The sequence below is a fragment of the Lissotriton vulgaris genome, chromosome 5, assembly GCF_964263255.1.
Source record: "Lissotriton vulgaris chromosome 5, aLisVul1.2, whole genome shotgun sequence".
Classification (NCBI taxonomy): Eukaryota; Metazoa; Chordata; class Amphibia; order Caudata; family Salamandridae; genus Lissotriton; species Lissotriton vulgaris.
The window spans coordinates 772,049,009-772,063,190 of NC_141693.1; the positions used below are offsets into that span (position 1 = coordinate 772,049,009).

General features: G+C 44.0%; 1 protein-coding gene across 10 annotated transcripts in view; it reads right to left on the bottom strand.

Moving 5' to 3' along the window:
- Positions 1–14,182, bottom strand: part of PAX2 (paired box 2) — a 129,756-nt gene that overhangs the window by 21,382 nt on the left and 94,192 nt on the right. For 5 of the 10 annotated variants that reach the window (XM_086922235.1, XM_086922243.1, XM_086922233.1 and 2 more), the window contains 2 exons: positions 12,461–12,587; positions 5,713–5,793 (listed from right to left, as the gene is read on the bottom strand). In XM_086922235.1, the coding sequence (XP_086778361.1) occupies positions 5,713–5,793; positions 12,461–12,587 (208 nt within the window). The remainder of the gene's footprint in view (positions 1–5,712; positions 5,794–12,460; positions 12,588–14,182) is intronic. The other 5 variants (XM_086922241.1, XM_086922239.1, XM_086922240.1 and 2 more) reach the window with 1 other exon arrangement.

Sequence of the window (14,182 nt, forward strand, 5' to 3'; positions counted from 1 at the left end):
AAAAAAGTTGAATGTAAATGGTGTGATTGGAAAAAAACGAATGAAATACTAAACTTTGTAGAATGGTTCAAAGATTCTGCCTAGTGAAATGTGCGAATTTGAGCCCTGTCATAGTCATCAAGAAAATAAATCCGTTGTAGCAGCGCTCCTTTTCATAATGTTGGTGGCGCTTGAAAGGGCCTGGGTAGAGGTGCTACATTCACAACATAGGATCTTTTGTAAAAAATGACATAGCTTTTGAGGGGGTCATTTAAAACTTCTAAGGGAGCCTCAGGCAAGGTCTTTCACTTAAGAATGGAACACTGCCCAAACAGACTTTAAATCCTGGAAGGCCCAAGTAAGGAGGCTGCCATATTGTCAGATTGAAAATGTGTTAATATCTGAATGCCAACTGACTTCCCTTTGTCACTTGGGGTAAATCTCTGAACCCTTTGATGTTTTATGGTAACCACCAGGAACCTCTTGTGAGGCAACATTTTCAAGTGTCATCATCTGAGTTGGGCTTGGATAGATTACTTTAGACCTCAAGTAACAAGTCAACCAAGTCAAACATTAACCAGACCTGCCAACTCACAAAGTGCGACTGTATCTCACACACTACAGGGTCACTTCCCGTGGTTACCTGCCTAAGAGCTGCTATCCCACGGAGAGAAGAGGGTAAGCTGGAAACCTTTACAAACTTCATTAAGAGTTTGGTATCCTCCCCAGAACTTGGGGGCAGGTTCAAAAGCCTTTGTTTTTGTGGTATTAAGAAAAGCCTTCCTGCGCCCCCCCGAAGTCTTTAGGCTGAAAACCATGCCCATTCTTCAAGCCCTTCTGCTCTACCTCCTGGTGTTAAAGTTATGTTGGTTTTGTGGGTTGGCATGGCTGTTTGATGGTTAGAGCAGGAAAAGCGAACGCTACATAACGTGAGAACAAGCTGAGGTTCCACATTCAATCCAGCACTACCATGATGGCTTTGTGAGGTAATGGACCACCACAAAAGAGGAGACAGGCTTGAGCATAAATGTAGAATAACCCATTGAGAGATTAACTATTCCAAGTAGAACAATGAGAACTACTTCCAGTTAGGCAACAACAACCCAGCACTTTGGTTTCAGTTAATATAAAAGGGGGAATTAGTGCAAGTGGCAAAGCAACAGATGATTAATGCAAGATGCCAAAAGCTAATGTGCTGCTGTTAGGCACCACAAGTGTGACAGGCACTACTGTTTTGTGCATAAAAATACATATTTTTTCTACATAGTGCTTACCTCTGACTTCAGCCTGTCCTTCCTCTGGCGAGTCTTCGAACTATGACAGTTACACATGATTCAGTATTTTAAATTTGGGATTCCCACTAAAGGCTCTAAAGACACCCCACAGCTAGTGTGAGTATCATCCAGTTCTGGATTTGTCATTTCTCTATGATCTTGTTTTTTTATTATCTAAATAGCAAATTTAGAATTACCATAATTCAAATGAAAAACCCAGGACTGGAGGACGTGCTCACAAATGATACGGTACTCTGATGAGACCTCTTCAGACATGAAAAAAACACTGTCTGCAAAATTGCATTATCTCACAAATGTGGTAAATTTTTAATTAACAAAACTCTGTATGTGGGTTGACAAGTTTAAATAATACTAAACCGATTAAATATCAACTGTGTTTTGCCTTCTCCTGTTCATTACAAGGTGTGACAGGGTTGCTACTTTCTGGAACTGCCCTGCCTCTACTTGTGGGCAAAGCCGGGGGCGGGGGGTGGCAAAAGCAGACTTAGCATGCTTTTTTTTGATAAACTCACTACAAGGCAGGTAACATGAACTGCCATTGGGTGTCGCCATAGAAGAAAAGAACAGTCCTGAATCATGTTTGTGACTGAGTCCCACCAAAGCTTCTGGCAGCCCTGGGTGTGTGGTAGATTTGATAGCACATCCACCTTGCACTGCTGGCCTTGGGTTACAGGTGAGTAACTTTTCATGGGCACTACAAAACTCTAATGCATCTGTTGAAGTAAGAGCTACCACAAGATACCTAAGAAGATCAACTCCATGGAGTCAAGGTACCCAGCAGTTAGCAGACAACTACGGGTGGGTGCTCTTCCTTAAAATTGTGGCCGCACTAGCATCATTAATTACCGCCATCGCTCAAGCCCGGCTGGCCTCAAAGCTGTTAAAGTGTAGGCGTCTTTGAAACTGACAGTGACACCTTAAACTGCGTGACAGATTTGTAACCAGTATCCTGCTTGCTCCGCTCTGCTACCTAAGAAGACATGGTGAAAGTGACTTGTGACACACTGCAGCAGGTTCCTCTGTCTCAGTTACTGACTATCGCCTGCATCACAATCCAATCTACTTACTACCTCCTTTCACCCCCCGTTCACATCCGTTCCCTAAAATCGCTAGAAAATTGGATCCAAATGGCATTGCATTGTGCGACAGCCTTATATGCTACTTCAAAAATAGGTGTGGTGGAAGACGTGGACCAACGTCTAAACTGCCAACTGCAAAACCAAATTTCATATTTCACCAATGCTGTTATGCAGCAACATTTCTGGGTTGTGTAAACTGCAATAGTGCCATTTGCACAAATGTTTGGTCTGACTGATTAAAGCAAAATAATGTTTTCACATACATTTTTGTGTTACCACTATTTATGTAGTGAACATCTACACCAGTAACTGGACAATCAGTGAATCCAGTAATATTGGTGCACAATTACAGTGGCATTTGTGCAGTCTGTGCAATACTATCTCATCAATCCTGATGTCTGGTCCTGTCTTCTCCACCTCTCCAAATGTTGTGATCCTGTGCAGATGACTTTTTGCCAATTCATTTTTTTCTCTTGCCCGACAAGAACCAGTAATTGCCAACAACTCAACCTTGCGCATCAACAGTTTGCGCAAAAGAGAACAGGAACAGATATTGTGATTGGTCTATTACGTTTATTCAGTACACAATTCTCGAGGTTTTGATGCTTTTTTTCCCAGAGGTTATTGCAGTTATAAGTAAAATCACATCTGTGCGATACAGGCTGATTAAAATTCATTGCCAGGGCAGGAGAAGCAAGTTGAAAATCCCCTGACCAAAAAAGAAATGTTTGAATGACCACCCCTGTCCTACCACAAAGAGGTAAATTCACCAGGACGTAAGAAATCTTTTGGCCTGGCAGTATTTTGCAAAGACAGACGGAAGCGCTGAAACAAAAAAAAAAAGCCTCAAGGACAGTGGGTGTGAGATTGGCTGTTAATTCCTTCTCTCTGCTGCGAGCGCTGATTAGGAGTTAAAAGGAAAAGACGCTCCACGGCGACCTTCCACCCTTTTTAAGTGATAAAGGACAATTTTGTTACAGAGGAGAACCGGGGAGACGCGTGGCACACGCTCGCGGTCTGGCGCCATATTATAAAAGATGGCTGAGAAGGGGGCATGTTAGACACACAGAGGGTAGAGGGCGGGGAGGAAGGGCTGTCGAGCAAGGGGAGTGTTTGAATGGCTGGGCAGCGAGGAGACCGGGATCGCGTGCACCAGCAGCAGCGTCATTTCTTTTCCTGCAAGTCCAGTTTCTTCCTTTGTCTCACAGAGTGATTTTTTAGGGCTAATCCTTTTAAAACCGCAACATTTCTCAGGTGCGCGGCGTGAGTGAAGCTCTAATCCCGGGTGAAACCGAACTGTCTCCTTAAGCCCCTTCAACATTGGGATAACCCCCGGTGGCCCGTGGATTTCCTCTGGGCCCATTCTGTGGAGCTGGGATTTCTGGCTGAGACATGCAGGAAAGCTCGGGCTATTGGAACAATAGAAGGGCCTGGCCTTGTAGAGCCTATGGTTAGGACGTGCCCGCTTTGGCATCCTAGTTTTAGGCCGGTAATACTTTAAAAGTCTACTGATCATCACAACGAAGCGATATCTCCCCGTAGACATGGCAGCGCCTTACACAGAAATCAACATGACACTTGGCGCAAAGGGGGACCCACCAATGTTCTTAGAAATTTGAATAACTTTCTCTAAATGTGAGTTGTATGGACTCTGACACCCAAGTCATTCATTATTTTTTGCCACTCACATGTATTTTCGTGGGTTATAGGTGGAAGTTACTTAGTTCTGAGAAACAAAGATCGGGTCCTTTATCGTGTCCTGACCCAGGACTTTTACATGATCACGTACAAAGTGGTAAACAAGTTATAAGCTTTTCTACACACACAATTGTCCATTTTCTCAATAGTTAGAACCCTACCTCTTTTTTCGGAAAACTAAACAAAAAAAAATCTACATCTCTTTACAAACGTTGGTCGACGTGAAATTCCTGCTAGGTTAAAAAAGTGGTACTTTGCCCCAATAGAAAAGAAGCACAGCCAGATCTACTGGTTATGAATTAACTTACTTTGGAAATTCCGCCAGTGTGAGTGAAAACCATCACCCAGAGACGCCCATGTGAATGTAATACATATGTATGCATGTTGTTTACATTTTGTTGCAACAAGTTTACATGATGTTTACGTTTCCATGTTGTAGCCATTATGTAATTACACACTTGCTCCCCTAAATTGCTTTTTGTTTTATTTCTGAATGGAATACATTGTAGTCTTGTCTGATTAGCAGCTGCATTGGAGGCATGTGTACTATTGCAAGCGATATTTCCTATTTCCAAAGATTTCAGCCACATCCTCATTTGATGGAGGAACCAGTGAATTTTATGTGAAACGTTCGAATACATTAGTAAGGAAAACATTTATTTCTAATTAAAAGGTTCATTTGCAAATGGTTAAAAATTGCCCATTTATGTTGAAACTGACAGTAGTTCAAATCATTTTGTTTACATCGAAATTTAGTTTCAATTTGTTTTCTTAAATTTCCCTTACTGCTAACTAGATTTGTAAACCAAAACCATCCTATAACTCAAAACTCTGGAGCGGCTGGTGCAGGTAAGCATGTTGAGGAGGAGAGGGGGAGGAGTCGACAGACATAATGAGAAAATAACACTGAAAAAAGAAAGTCACTTACCTTGCACTCGCAAGCGCAAGGTAAGTGTTTTTATTTTTTTTAAATGTCATTTTCCCTCGTTGTCGTCTGTCGATTCCCACCCCACCCCGCCCACCGTAGTTACCTGCACTGGCTGCTCCTGTCTAAATTAATCCTAACCTTAATCTGAGCTTTCTCCTTAACTTTAACTATCACCTTTACCATAAACTTAATTCTATACCCACAACTTTAACTCTAAGCCAAACCTCCAGCATAAACCTCGCCTTATCCCTCACACTAGCCCTGCAAGTAACTTGAAATACATGACTTGAACTAGTTAGTGACTACAGAGAAGGATGCCCTACAAGAGCATCTGCAGTGGTCTTCAAAGGCAATGCCAAACCACCAGTGTTAAAAGAACTCCAGACTATCAAGGTGTGCAAAAGGGATCTATAAAGTTGAGTTTACATAGGCATACTTGTATTAGTACACAATCAACATTTTTAGTAGCCAGCCATTCGCCTGTGGTGTTAGAAGCTAAATAGGGTCCTACAAATGTCTCCCAAACATGCCTGCCATTCACAAAGTGGTAAAATGTAGGAACAGTAACATTAAGCACAGGTGGGGCTTCTTCACATGCAATGCCGCTCCATAATCGCATTACGGGAATTCAGACGTGATCTGTCAGTGTCTTGTTGGCATGGAAATTTCTTTGTAATTCAATCAGAAATTAAGTGGTTTTGCTACCCTAAAAATAAGCGGAAAAACCTCTGACCCTCTCCAGTCCTCCTTGAGCTTCCAAAGGGTTCCCGGTAACAGGCGATGAAGCTGTGGTCGTTACGAAAGGCAGGAGATGCTGAAAGAGAGGGGATCATAAGCGTTTTGGGGGACTCTGGAAAACCCCTAAACAAGGAGGTTCATTTCAAGAACTCCTGATTGCACACTTTCACAATATGTACATAAAAATACACTCCCCAAACACATCCTCTTTTCTCTTTCCATTAAAACGACTGCCGAAGTGAAGATCTGTGCAGACACAATGACACCCACCAACTCGGATTAACTGAGGCTATTGTCATGCTGTATCTGCTACTTAATGTAGTATCTTTTGCACCTTCCTAATTTTTTTTTCCCCAGGCGGGGATGGCGATATCTTTTAAATGCTTCCCATTCCGGGAAGATGTACAAGTCTACTCTGTCCACGCAGGAATTACATTATGCTCTAACAGAAAGAATACCCAACCAAAATCCATCTTCCCAAACCAAAATCACTGTCGGTGAAAACATTCTGTGACATCAAAACAGAGCCAATGCAAGAAGCCAAGCAGTGATGTCATCAAAGTGTCACAGCCTTCTTTGGCTCTGAGCTTCATGCTTTGGGAGCTGCAATTCTATAATATATATTGCAGTCAAAAAGAGAAATTTTCAAACCTACGCAAAGCATGGAAGAACACATTTTCTTTTGCATAAATCTCCGTTGGATTTTCACTATTTTGTGACTGAAATTAAGAAATCAAATTAACCCCACAATCAAGAAACCTCCAATTGTCTAGCAGCATTGGCCATTGCCTCTCAATACACTTTTATATTGAGAAGGTGATTTTATCGGTACTACGACATGACACTGATGGTACCTCCCACACTGGAGGACTTTTACACACAAAACTAAGGGGCATCTTTATGAACCACCAGAGAGTCAAATCTTGAAATCATATCTAATGAGGTCCCATAAAGCCACTTTGTGTGGCTTTGAATGTTCTCATAGACAAGGCAGCACAAATCATTGCGTTGCAGTACTTTGCGCTCAAGAGGAGTTCCATGGGCTTTGCAGAGGGGGTTCCCACGCAACATCTATGGATTTTGATGCTTCCCCAGATTTATAAAACCATGTACACCTGGGGATGTGCAAAAACCTTACGCCTCCCGATGTGAGGAGTAACAAGGAGAAATAACTTTATTTCTCCTCGTTTTCTCCTCTTTCGATGTGTGCTGCATTCTGCAGCACACATGGAAAGAGGAAAGAGCAGCCCAGGATTGTTGTTTGGGCAGGAAGGTACTCCTTCCTGCATAAAAACAATCCGCCTGACAGCCCAGGCACCCTTGCACCATGGTGCAAGGGTGCCTGCGCTGGTGCTAGGCTGACGAAATGGCACCAGCACATGGGCAAAGGACAGGAATGCACCATATTGGATTAATACGGTGCCTTCCTTTGCTTTCCCTTTGACATAGGGCAGTGAAGCAAGGTGACGTGCTGCGCTGCCCTATTCCAAATCCCCTTAAATGAGAGCCTAAATGTATTTATATGAAATACACATTGGGTCTATAGTCTTTCTTCCTGTAGGTGTGCTAAATTAATATCTCGATTTGAAAACGATGATACCAGCTTACCACTGACCCAGAAGAAGTATACGTTCGCATATCAATGACATCATATTTTGGCTCCATTGCTAGAAATGGTTGAATGATATGGGCAGCAAAACAGTTCACTCCAGTTTGGGGTCTTATGCTACGCAAATATACATTTATCAAATTGTGTAGTATGAGTTCAATTAAAATCAATCGCAAATCTTGAATGTGATCAGGTTCTGACTTTTCCTGTGATTGGTGGTTTTATAATCTAGCACAGATACATTCTGGACCAAGACGCTTATGGATTGCATGACAGTGGAGGCACTGAATGCCTTGCAAGTGCAGGCAGCCATCAAGTAAGCAAATATATCACTCCACCAAGCAACACAAGTGAGATGCCTGAAAGGAATGTAATGACCTAGTGGTCACATCAAGTGACAAAAATAATTCACAAAACGTTTGCCAATTTACTGGTCGTTGCCCAAATACCTCCATGATTCAAAATGTGGTGCCACGATTCGTGAAGATACAATGTGAGATGGGTGAGTACACATAAAGGTGTACCCATGGATTCAAAGATAGAGAACCAATCCTGCTTATTTATCAGTCTGTTTTTAAACCGCACAGCAACTACTTTCGCAACCTGTCTTTTCACTTATAATCTGAAGACACACCTACTCCTGCATGAAGACATATTTGTGCATAATCACTATTTCTGCCAAGAATTGCTTTATGCTACCCTGGATCCCGCCCAGTTATTACTTTGTATTCCCTTGTTCAAGAGCCAATGCTTTTTCATATTTCTACCCCTGACATATATAAATGTCTCTCCTTTACCCCGCCTCCTCAAATCTCTCTATAGGTCGAACTCAAAGCAGTCCTGCTCAATAATTTATGAGGCCATCCATGGAAGATCAATTCCGGTTTTCATGTTTCTATACATCTCTGTGTGCTACAGTCCTGTGGCTGAAGTGGCTTAACAGTGAAGGATGGAGTATGAGCAAAACCTAGCAACCCTTCACACCTGGTCTGGTGAAAGTTGCCAGTTTATATTTATGAACCCAAGTTCTCTCAATGCACCAAGCAGATAACTGAGATTTGGATCTTGACCCCCTAAATCGAATGACAAATAATTCCTTAGAAGTCCAAAACTCTTCTTTAACCAGATCACATAGGAGGTTAGTTAATGACTAAATCCTCAGACATATACTCCAGGCCACGCCCCTGTGTTTTTCATACGTGGGGTCCGCCAGTTTAACTTTAGAGGAGATGTTAAAGATGTTGAAAGATGTCTGAATAGGATCCCTGTCCAATGGCCATCTCATAAGCAAAGCTATCACTCTGACACCTAATGGGTGTGGAAGCCGTGTTCAGATGCCCTTGTGCAGACAAGCTTTCATGTCGACACTCCTACGGGCTTAAAAGCTCACCTTGTCTCCTCTCTGTGGACATCCTTGCTTTAGAGATTAATTTCTTGGCGGCCTTTCTTCTGCTGTCTTCATATAGTGGAGCAGATTCGCTGTCTTGCCACCCAGCAGGGGAAAGCGAGCTGAATGCGGCTGCTCACCTTGATGGCACTTTCCACATAATAATGACTTCATGAATCTTTCATCTTTAATAGATTATGCAAATCAGGGGGCATACAAGCAACAAAGATCGATAACCGCAGGCGTTTAATTGCTGGCGGAAAGGGGGGCAACAGATTTTTAGAGTGAACATAATCTGCAGCCCTTCTTTTGGTGATAGGGGCACTCATCCAAAAATTGGATCCCGTCCTAAGTGCCTTAAATAATTCCCCCCTTTCCTCCTCTTCTTGTTGTTGTTCTTTAATCTCTACTTTCAGATGTTTGCCTTCATTAGTGCTGGTGAGGAGCGATGAGCGTTAATAGCCCTGCCTCTGCTCTTTGCCTGCTCCCCCTGATTAAAACACTGCATACAGATGAAGATGTTAGCGGTAAGGTGCCACTAGGGATTGTCAAGCTGGGCTGGCAATGAACTTTTTTACACTCGGATCCTGGCGGATCAGGTGGAGAGCTCCCGAGGCGCGAGTCTGCGGCAACATGGAAGCCTGCAAAACCGTGATTTAACAACTCTTTCACAAGCAGGCTTGATTTTGTTTCCTTAGCTCCCCACGGTCAGACCTCCTCAGCCCCATGCCCTTGAAGATGCCCTGTCTTCCCTATCCATGGAATGGAATGTGGCCTTGTGTTTAAAGTATTGACTGTGGAACCAGAAGGCTTGGGTTCTGTTCCATGCTTCCCCAGCTTATATGAACAAATATCTCTTTGGACGCACTACCCTATCTGATGAAATTACGAATGCCTGGAAGGAAAACTACACGCCTGCAGTAAGACTGTCAGGATAGTTTAACGTAGGTCCAAGAAGGGGGGATACATGCCGTTTTTTTAGGATCACCATTTTCTATACCATTGAGATCAATTTAGATTCTTTGCAAATATATCTTATACCTTTATCTAGGAAAATATGGCAACGATCAAGCCCTCGAGGAGGATATATATATAATGGGCACTCCAGCACTATATGATTAGGCATCAGAGCATAGGTTGCAGTGGAGGGTGACTACAGTCTAGCATCTGTTTCCTTTACATTGTCAAAGCTGTGACTTGCAAATGATGACAGCACTTTCACGATCAGTTATGCTACAGTGTTTACATCCCTGGACCGCTGCTATCATTGGGAGGTTAATGATGTATGTTGTAGGGTTTCTCACTGATTTCTTTGAGATGTGGGTCCAACTCACTGGTTTCGTGAAGTTAAGGGTCAGCACTGATTTCCTGGAGGTGAGAGTTCCTCACCATCTGCCCCATTCATAACCAGTCTGCGAAATCCTGCCAGTGGCCAACTGGACATGAGGATGATTTTTTAAGCTGCCTCCCTGGCTCGCCTTAAGAGCTCCATTCTGCACATCCCCGGTCTCTCTTTTTGTTCACTGTTATTCATCCTCAAACTCCCCCGACGAACCCACATCACACCCCACCTCAGGCAACTCCACTGGCTCGCTGTACAGAAGAGATACCAATTCAAGCTGCTGACCCAGCCACGCAAGGCTTTTCACAACCAAGGACTTCCCTATATTAACCACCACATGAACTTCCAGCAACTGTACAGAAGATTACTCTCTGCCTCCCTATTCCTTGCCCACCCTCCCCACCTCTACAGAAGCAGGAGTGGAGGACGCTCCTTCTACAACATCGCAGCATAAACCCGGAACAGCCTCCCCATGCAGCTCCAGACCATCACCTCTTTTCCAGAATTCTGAAGGACCCTTAAGACCTGGATTTTCGAATGAGCCTTCCGGGACCTGCAAGGACCTGGATACCCTATTGGGTGAATAGCTGCACTTTATAAATCCCGATTGATTGTTGGTTATTCACACCTCATCCTTTTACATTGTTCATTATTCCTCCCTCGCTCCTACATATTATTTTCTTTTTTTCCTTTTCACACCAAATACACATATTTGGTCGCAATTGTGCACATTCCACAAGCAAACACCATCAGGGTGCTCTGTCTTTTTACACTCTGACCCTTTGTATATCAGATAACTGTCCCTAGAAAATCTTGCTACCTTAATATTGTGGACCAATACAAGGGTTAATACTTAAAGAAGGTGAGGGCAATTAGGCAAGCATATAGTTGCTATTCTTAACCACACACACACATACACACTCATTGATGTTTTCCCCACAATATTATGATACCACAGTATTTTGGATGTGATATCCTGTTAGAAAACCAACTCTTCACCACTTTTTCTTTTACACTGCTCAACATGTTTACCCACACAACTTATCTCTATCTCTGTCTACCACTCTCTCATACATACAGACACAAGTCGACAGAAAGAAACTAACAGACACCGCACAAAACACACACGGACAAATGACATAAACACACCTACACACAAGCTTAACCGTGGTGGCAATTCCACAGCGGTGCGGTGGTTTAATTGAGTGGGCAGGCCGCGTCGGCCAACGGATGCGCGCAGCACTACGGAGGTAGTGCTTGCGACGGCTGTTGGCCGAAAGGCGCATCGAAGGGGTTAACCATCTTTGTTTCACACAAAGCTCCTCTTCCTCCATGCACCCTTCTAAAGATTTCTTCTTCCCCTGTTTCTTTTCAGCCCTCTCAATTACTCTCTTATGTACAGTTTGTTCCTGTGTCGCTCAAAATGGATGCTTAGGTTGACGATGAAGGTCAGCTCTGTCACTGCACTATTATGGGCCTCTAGTTTACCAAGTTATAAAATGCCTGGCCATGGCTGCCGACCTCAAGGATCATTTAAGAGGCAATGGGAGTGTTATATGGAGATCCCTTTCCAAATCTTGAAATAGCTTGGGGTCATTTGAGGAAACGCCAAATGGACGGAAGGAGCTTTGGAAACACCCACCTGAGCCCTTCCAGTTCAACACACATAGATCCCAGTGCTAAACGAGGGTTGAGAAAACGAAATCCTTACTATCCACAGGAAAATGACATGTGGAAGGACAAGCATAGGTTAAAAGGTAGCAAACAGAAAGAATGCCACTAAAGCACCTCAAATGTAATAACAGAAATAGCTCTCGCAGGTCATGGTGGCTATAACTGATTGGTGCAGCTCTGTGTGACTTCAAGCGTGGTCTACTGACACGGGGTAAACGGGGCGTCATTACGATCATAACGATTTCCAAGTATTCTTACAGCCTATACCTACAGCTGTAGATGCTTTATACCTAAATCATTGAGAGTACAAGACAAGGGACTTTTCACACCACATAAATAAAGCACATCTAGCGATGACAGCATACTTCACACATAACCAGTGAGCAAGTAAAAATACCCTACTCTCTTTCAGAAAAAGAAATGTCTAGGAGGTGCCAGCATGTGGGAAGCCTGGTGTGAAGTTTCCCTAGAAGTGTGCCTAATAATCCTGAACAGACTCTTCTGCTGTAGCTCTAACTTGGGCAGAATGTAAATTATTTCAGTGGGACAGAATGTTTCCTTGCCTGGCGGGAGAGGCATTTGCTAGTTTCGGTGGACGATCAACACCCACCTTCTGCTTGCCTTTGAGTACCTATAGGCGAAAGCAATATCCCATCTCTCCAGACCAGATACAATGACTCTCAAGAGAAAATAAAACCCAGAGGCTAGTGTTGCCTTGGAACTCCGCTTACCGGTCACCACAGGATATGTCTGGGGTCCTGACACGTTGCTTCCCAGGTCTTGGTTGGCGGACGCTGAGAGGCTTGACTTCACTTCATCCAGACCGGGGGTAAGTGCGGGCAGAGAGTACTCGTTAGCCTGGAGAAAAGGAAACAGAGACACTTATCAGTGGTGCGTTGCAGAGGGGACATATGTAAAGAGCATTGTGGGTCAAACGCTATTCCTCAGAGGGATATGGATGCCCCTTTGAGAAATCAGTGTTGGAACAATAGCTCTGCATTGCAAGCTAGGTCAGGTGATTTTGCATCAGGGCTATGTTTACGAGAAGCTGCTAGAGTTGGGGCAGTGTCAGCCAAACCAAAGGCAGCGAGAAGCATGGGTCTGTTGGGAAATCTCTCCATGTCTTTGCTGTGGGTTGCATAAAATCCATGCGCTGACCCTGTGACGCAGCCCTTCGCCTTCATGGTCGCTCCAGGAAGTGGCAGGGCTTGCTTCACAGGGCCTGAATCACTGCCTAGGAAATCGCCCTTGTGATGTTTTCCGGGTTAAAGGGCTGAGTTAGAAACTGACAGCTCGAGGATTGAAAAAAACACAGAAGTGAATGGGTGGCCAGCCTTCTTTCTGGTTCGCAACCTCCACCGTCAAGGTGTTTCTCTGGTGTGAAAAAGGTTATGAGCATAATTTGGTAAATTAAACAGACTGGAGTGCGTTCTTATTTGAGGGCTGCGTGGTTAGGAAAGCATTGGACAGCTCTTCCCAAATCTCAGAGTGGTATGGCGAAATATCCTTCCAGTCATAACAAAGCACGGACCCCCCCCCACACACACACACTTCAATCCACCCCCCTCCTCCCCACTCCAAACATCAGTCTTTCTTCTGCTACTTCTGTGTGCATTGGGGTATGAAATTGGGGAGGGGGCCAGGCCGCCTGGCCAGCAGACGGGTGGGAGGGGAGAGTCATTGCATCTGAAAGGGGGTCCCGTCCCCGAAACCATGCCGCAAATTGCCTTTTTATTATGGCGTTTTTCAGACCCAGACCGTGGGCCCTTCACAGCTGCTTTTTCAAAGGGCGTAATAAACCGGCGAAGACCAAGAAAAAAGGAAAAGTGGGTCTGATTAATATTACATTAAATTAAAACTGATTTTCTGCTCTTTCTGGGTCCGTTTTTTTCAGCCCACGCCCCCCTTCTAACCCCCACCTCCTCAGCTGGGCCCGATTGCCTAGTCATTTCCAATTCCTTTTCGTATTGATCTTGCTGTAGAAATCAGTTTTGTAATTAGCTGCAAATTAGGCCTTCTTCTGGGGGTGAGGCTGCCCCCTGATTTATCACCGGAGTAATTTGCTGTGATCGGAGAGAAATTAAAATGAACTCAATTAGACTGCGGGTTTGCTTTATGGGCCCTGCTCGGAGTTTCAGGGGGAAAAATGAGTGTGCTGGCGTTTAATAGTCTAATGAAAGTAAATAAAGGTTATCCATTGTAATAAACCCTGGGACTCAGGGAGAGAAGGAACACTACTCAGAGGCTAGCTCTGGTGTTTTATGCTTTGGGGGAGATTCGAGTGGTTTTTATTTTGCCTTTTATTGAGACAAACAGCCTTCAAAGACAGGAAGTTGCATAGGAGGACTGGATTTTGTAGATTCTGGAAAAGCCAAGGCTGGGCAACCCAAGACATCTTTTGAGATTGGGTTTGGGGCTGAACCTGGGCAACGCCAGACAAGCAGAGTGAAGAA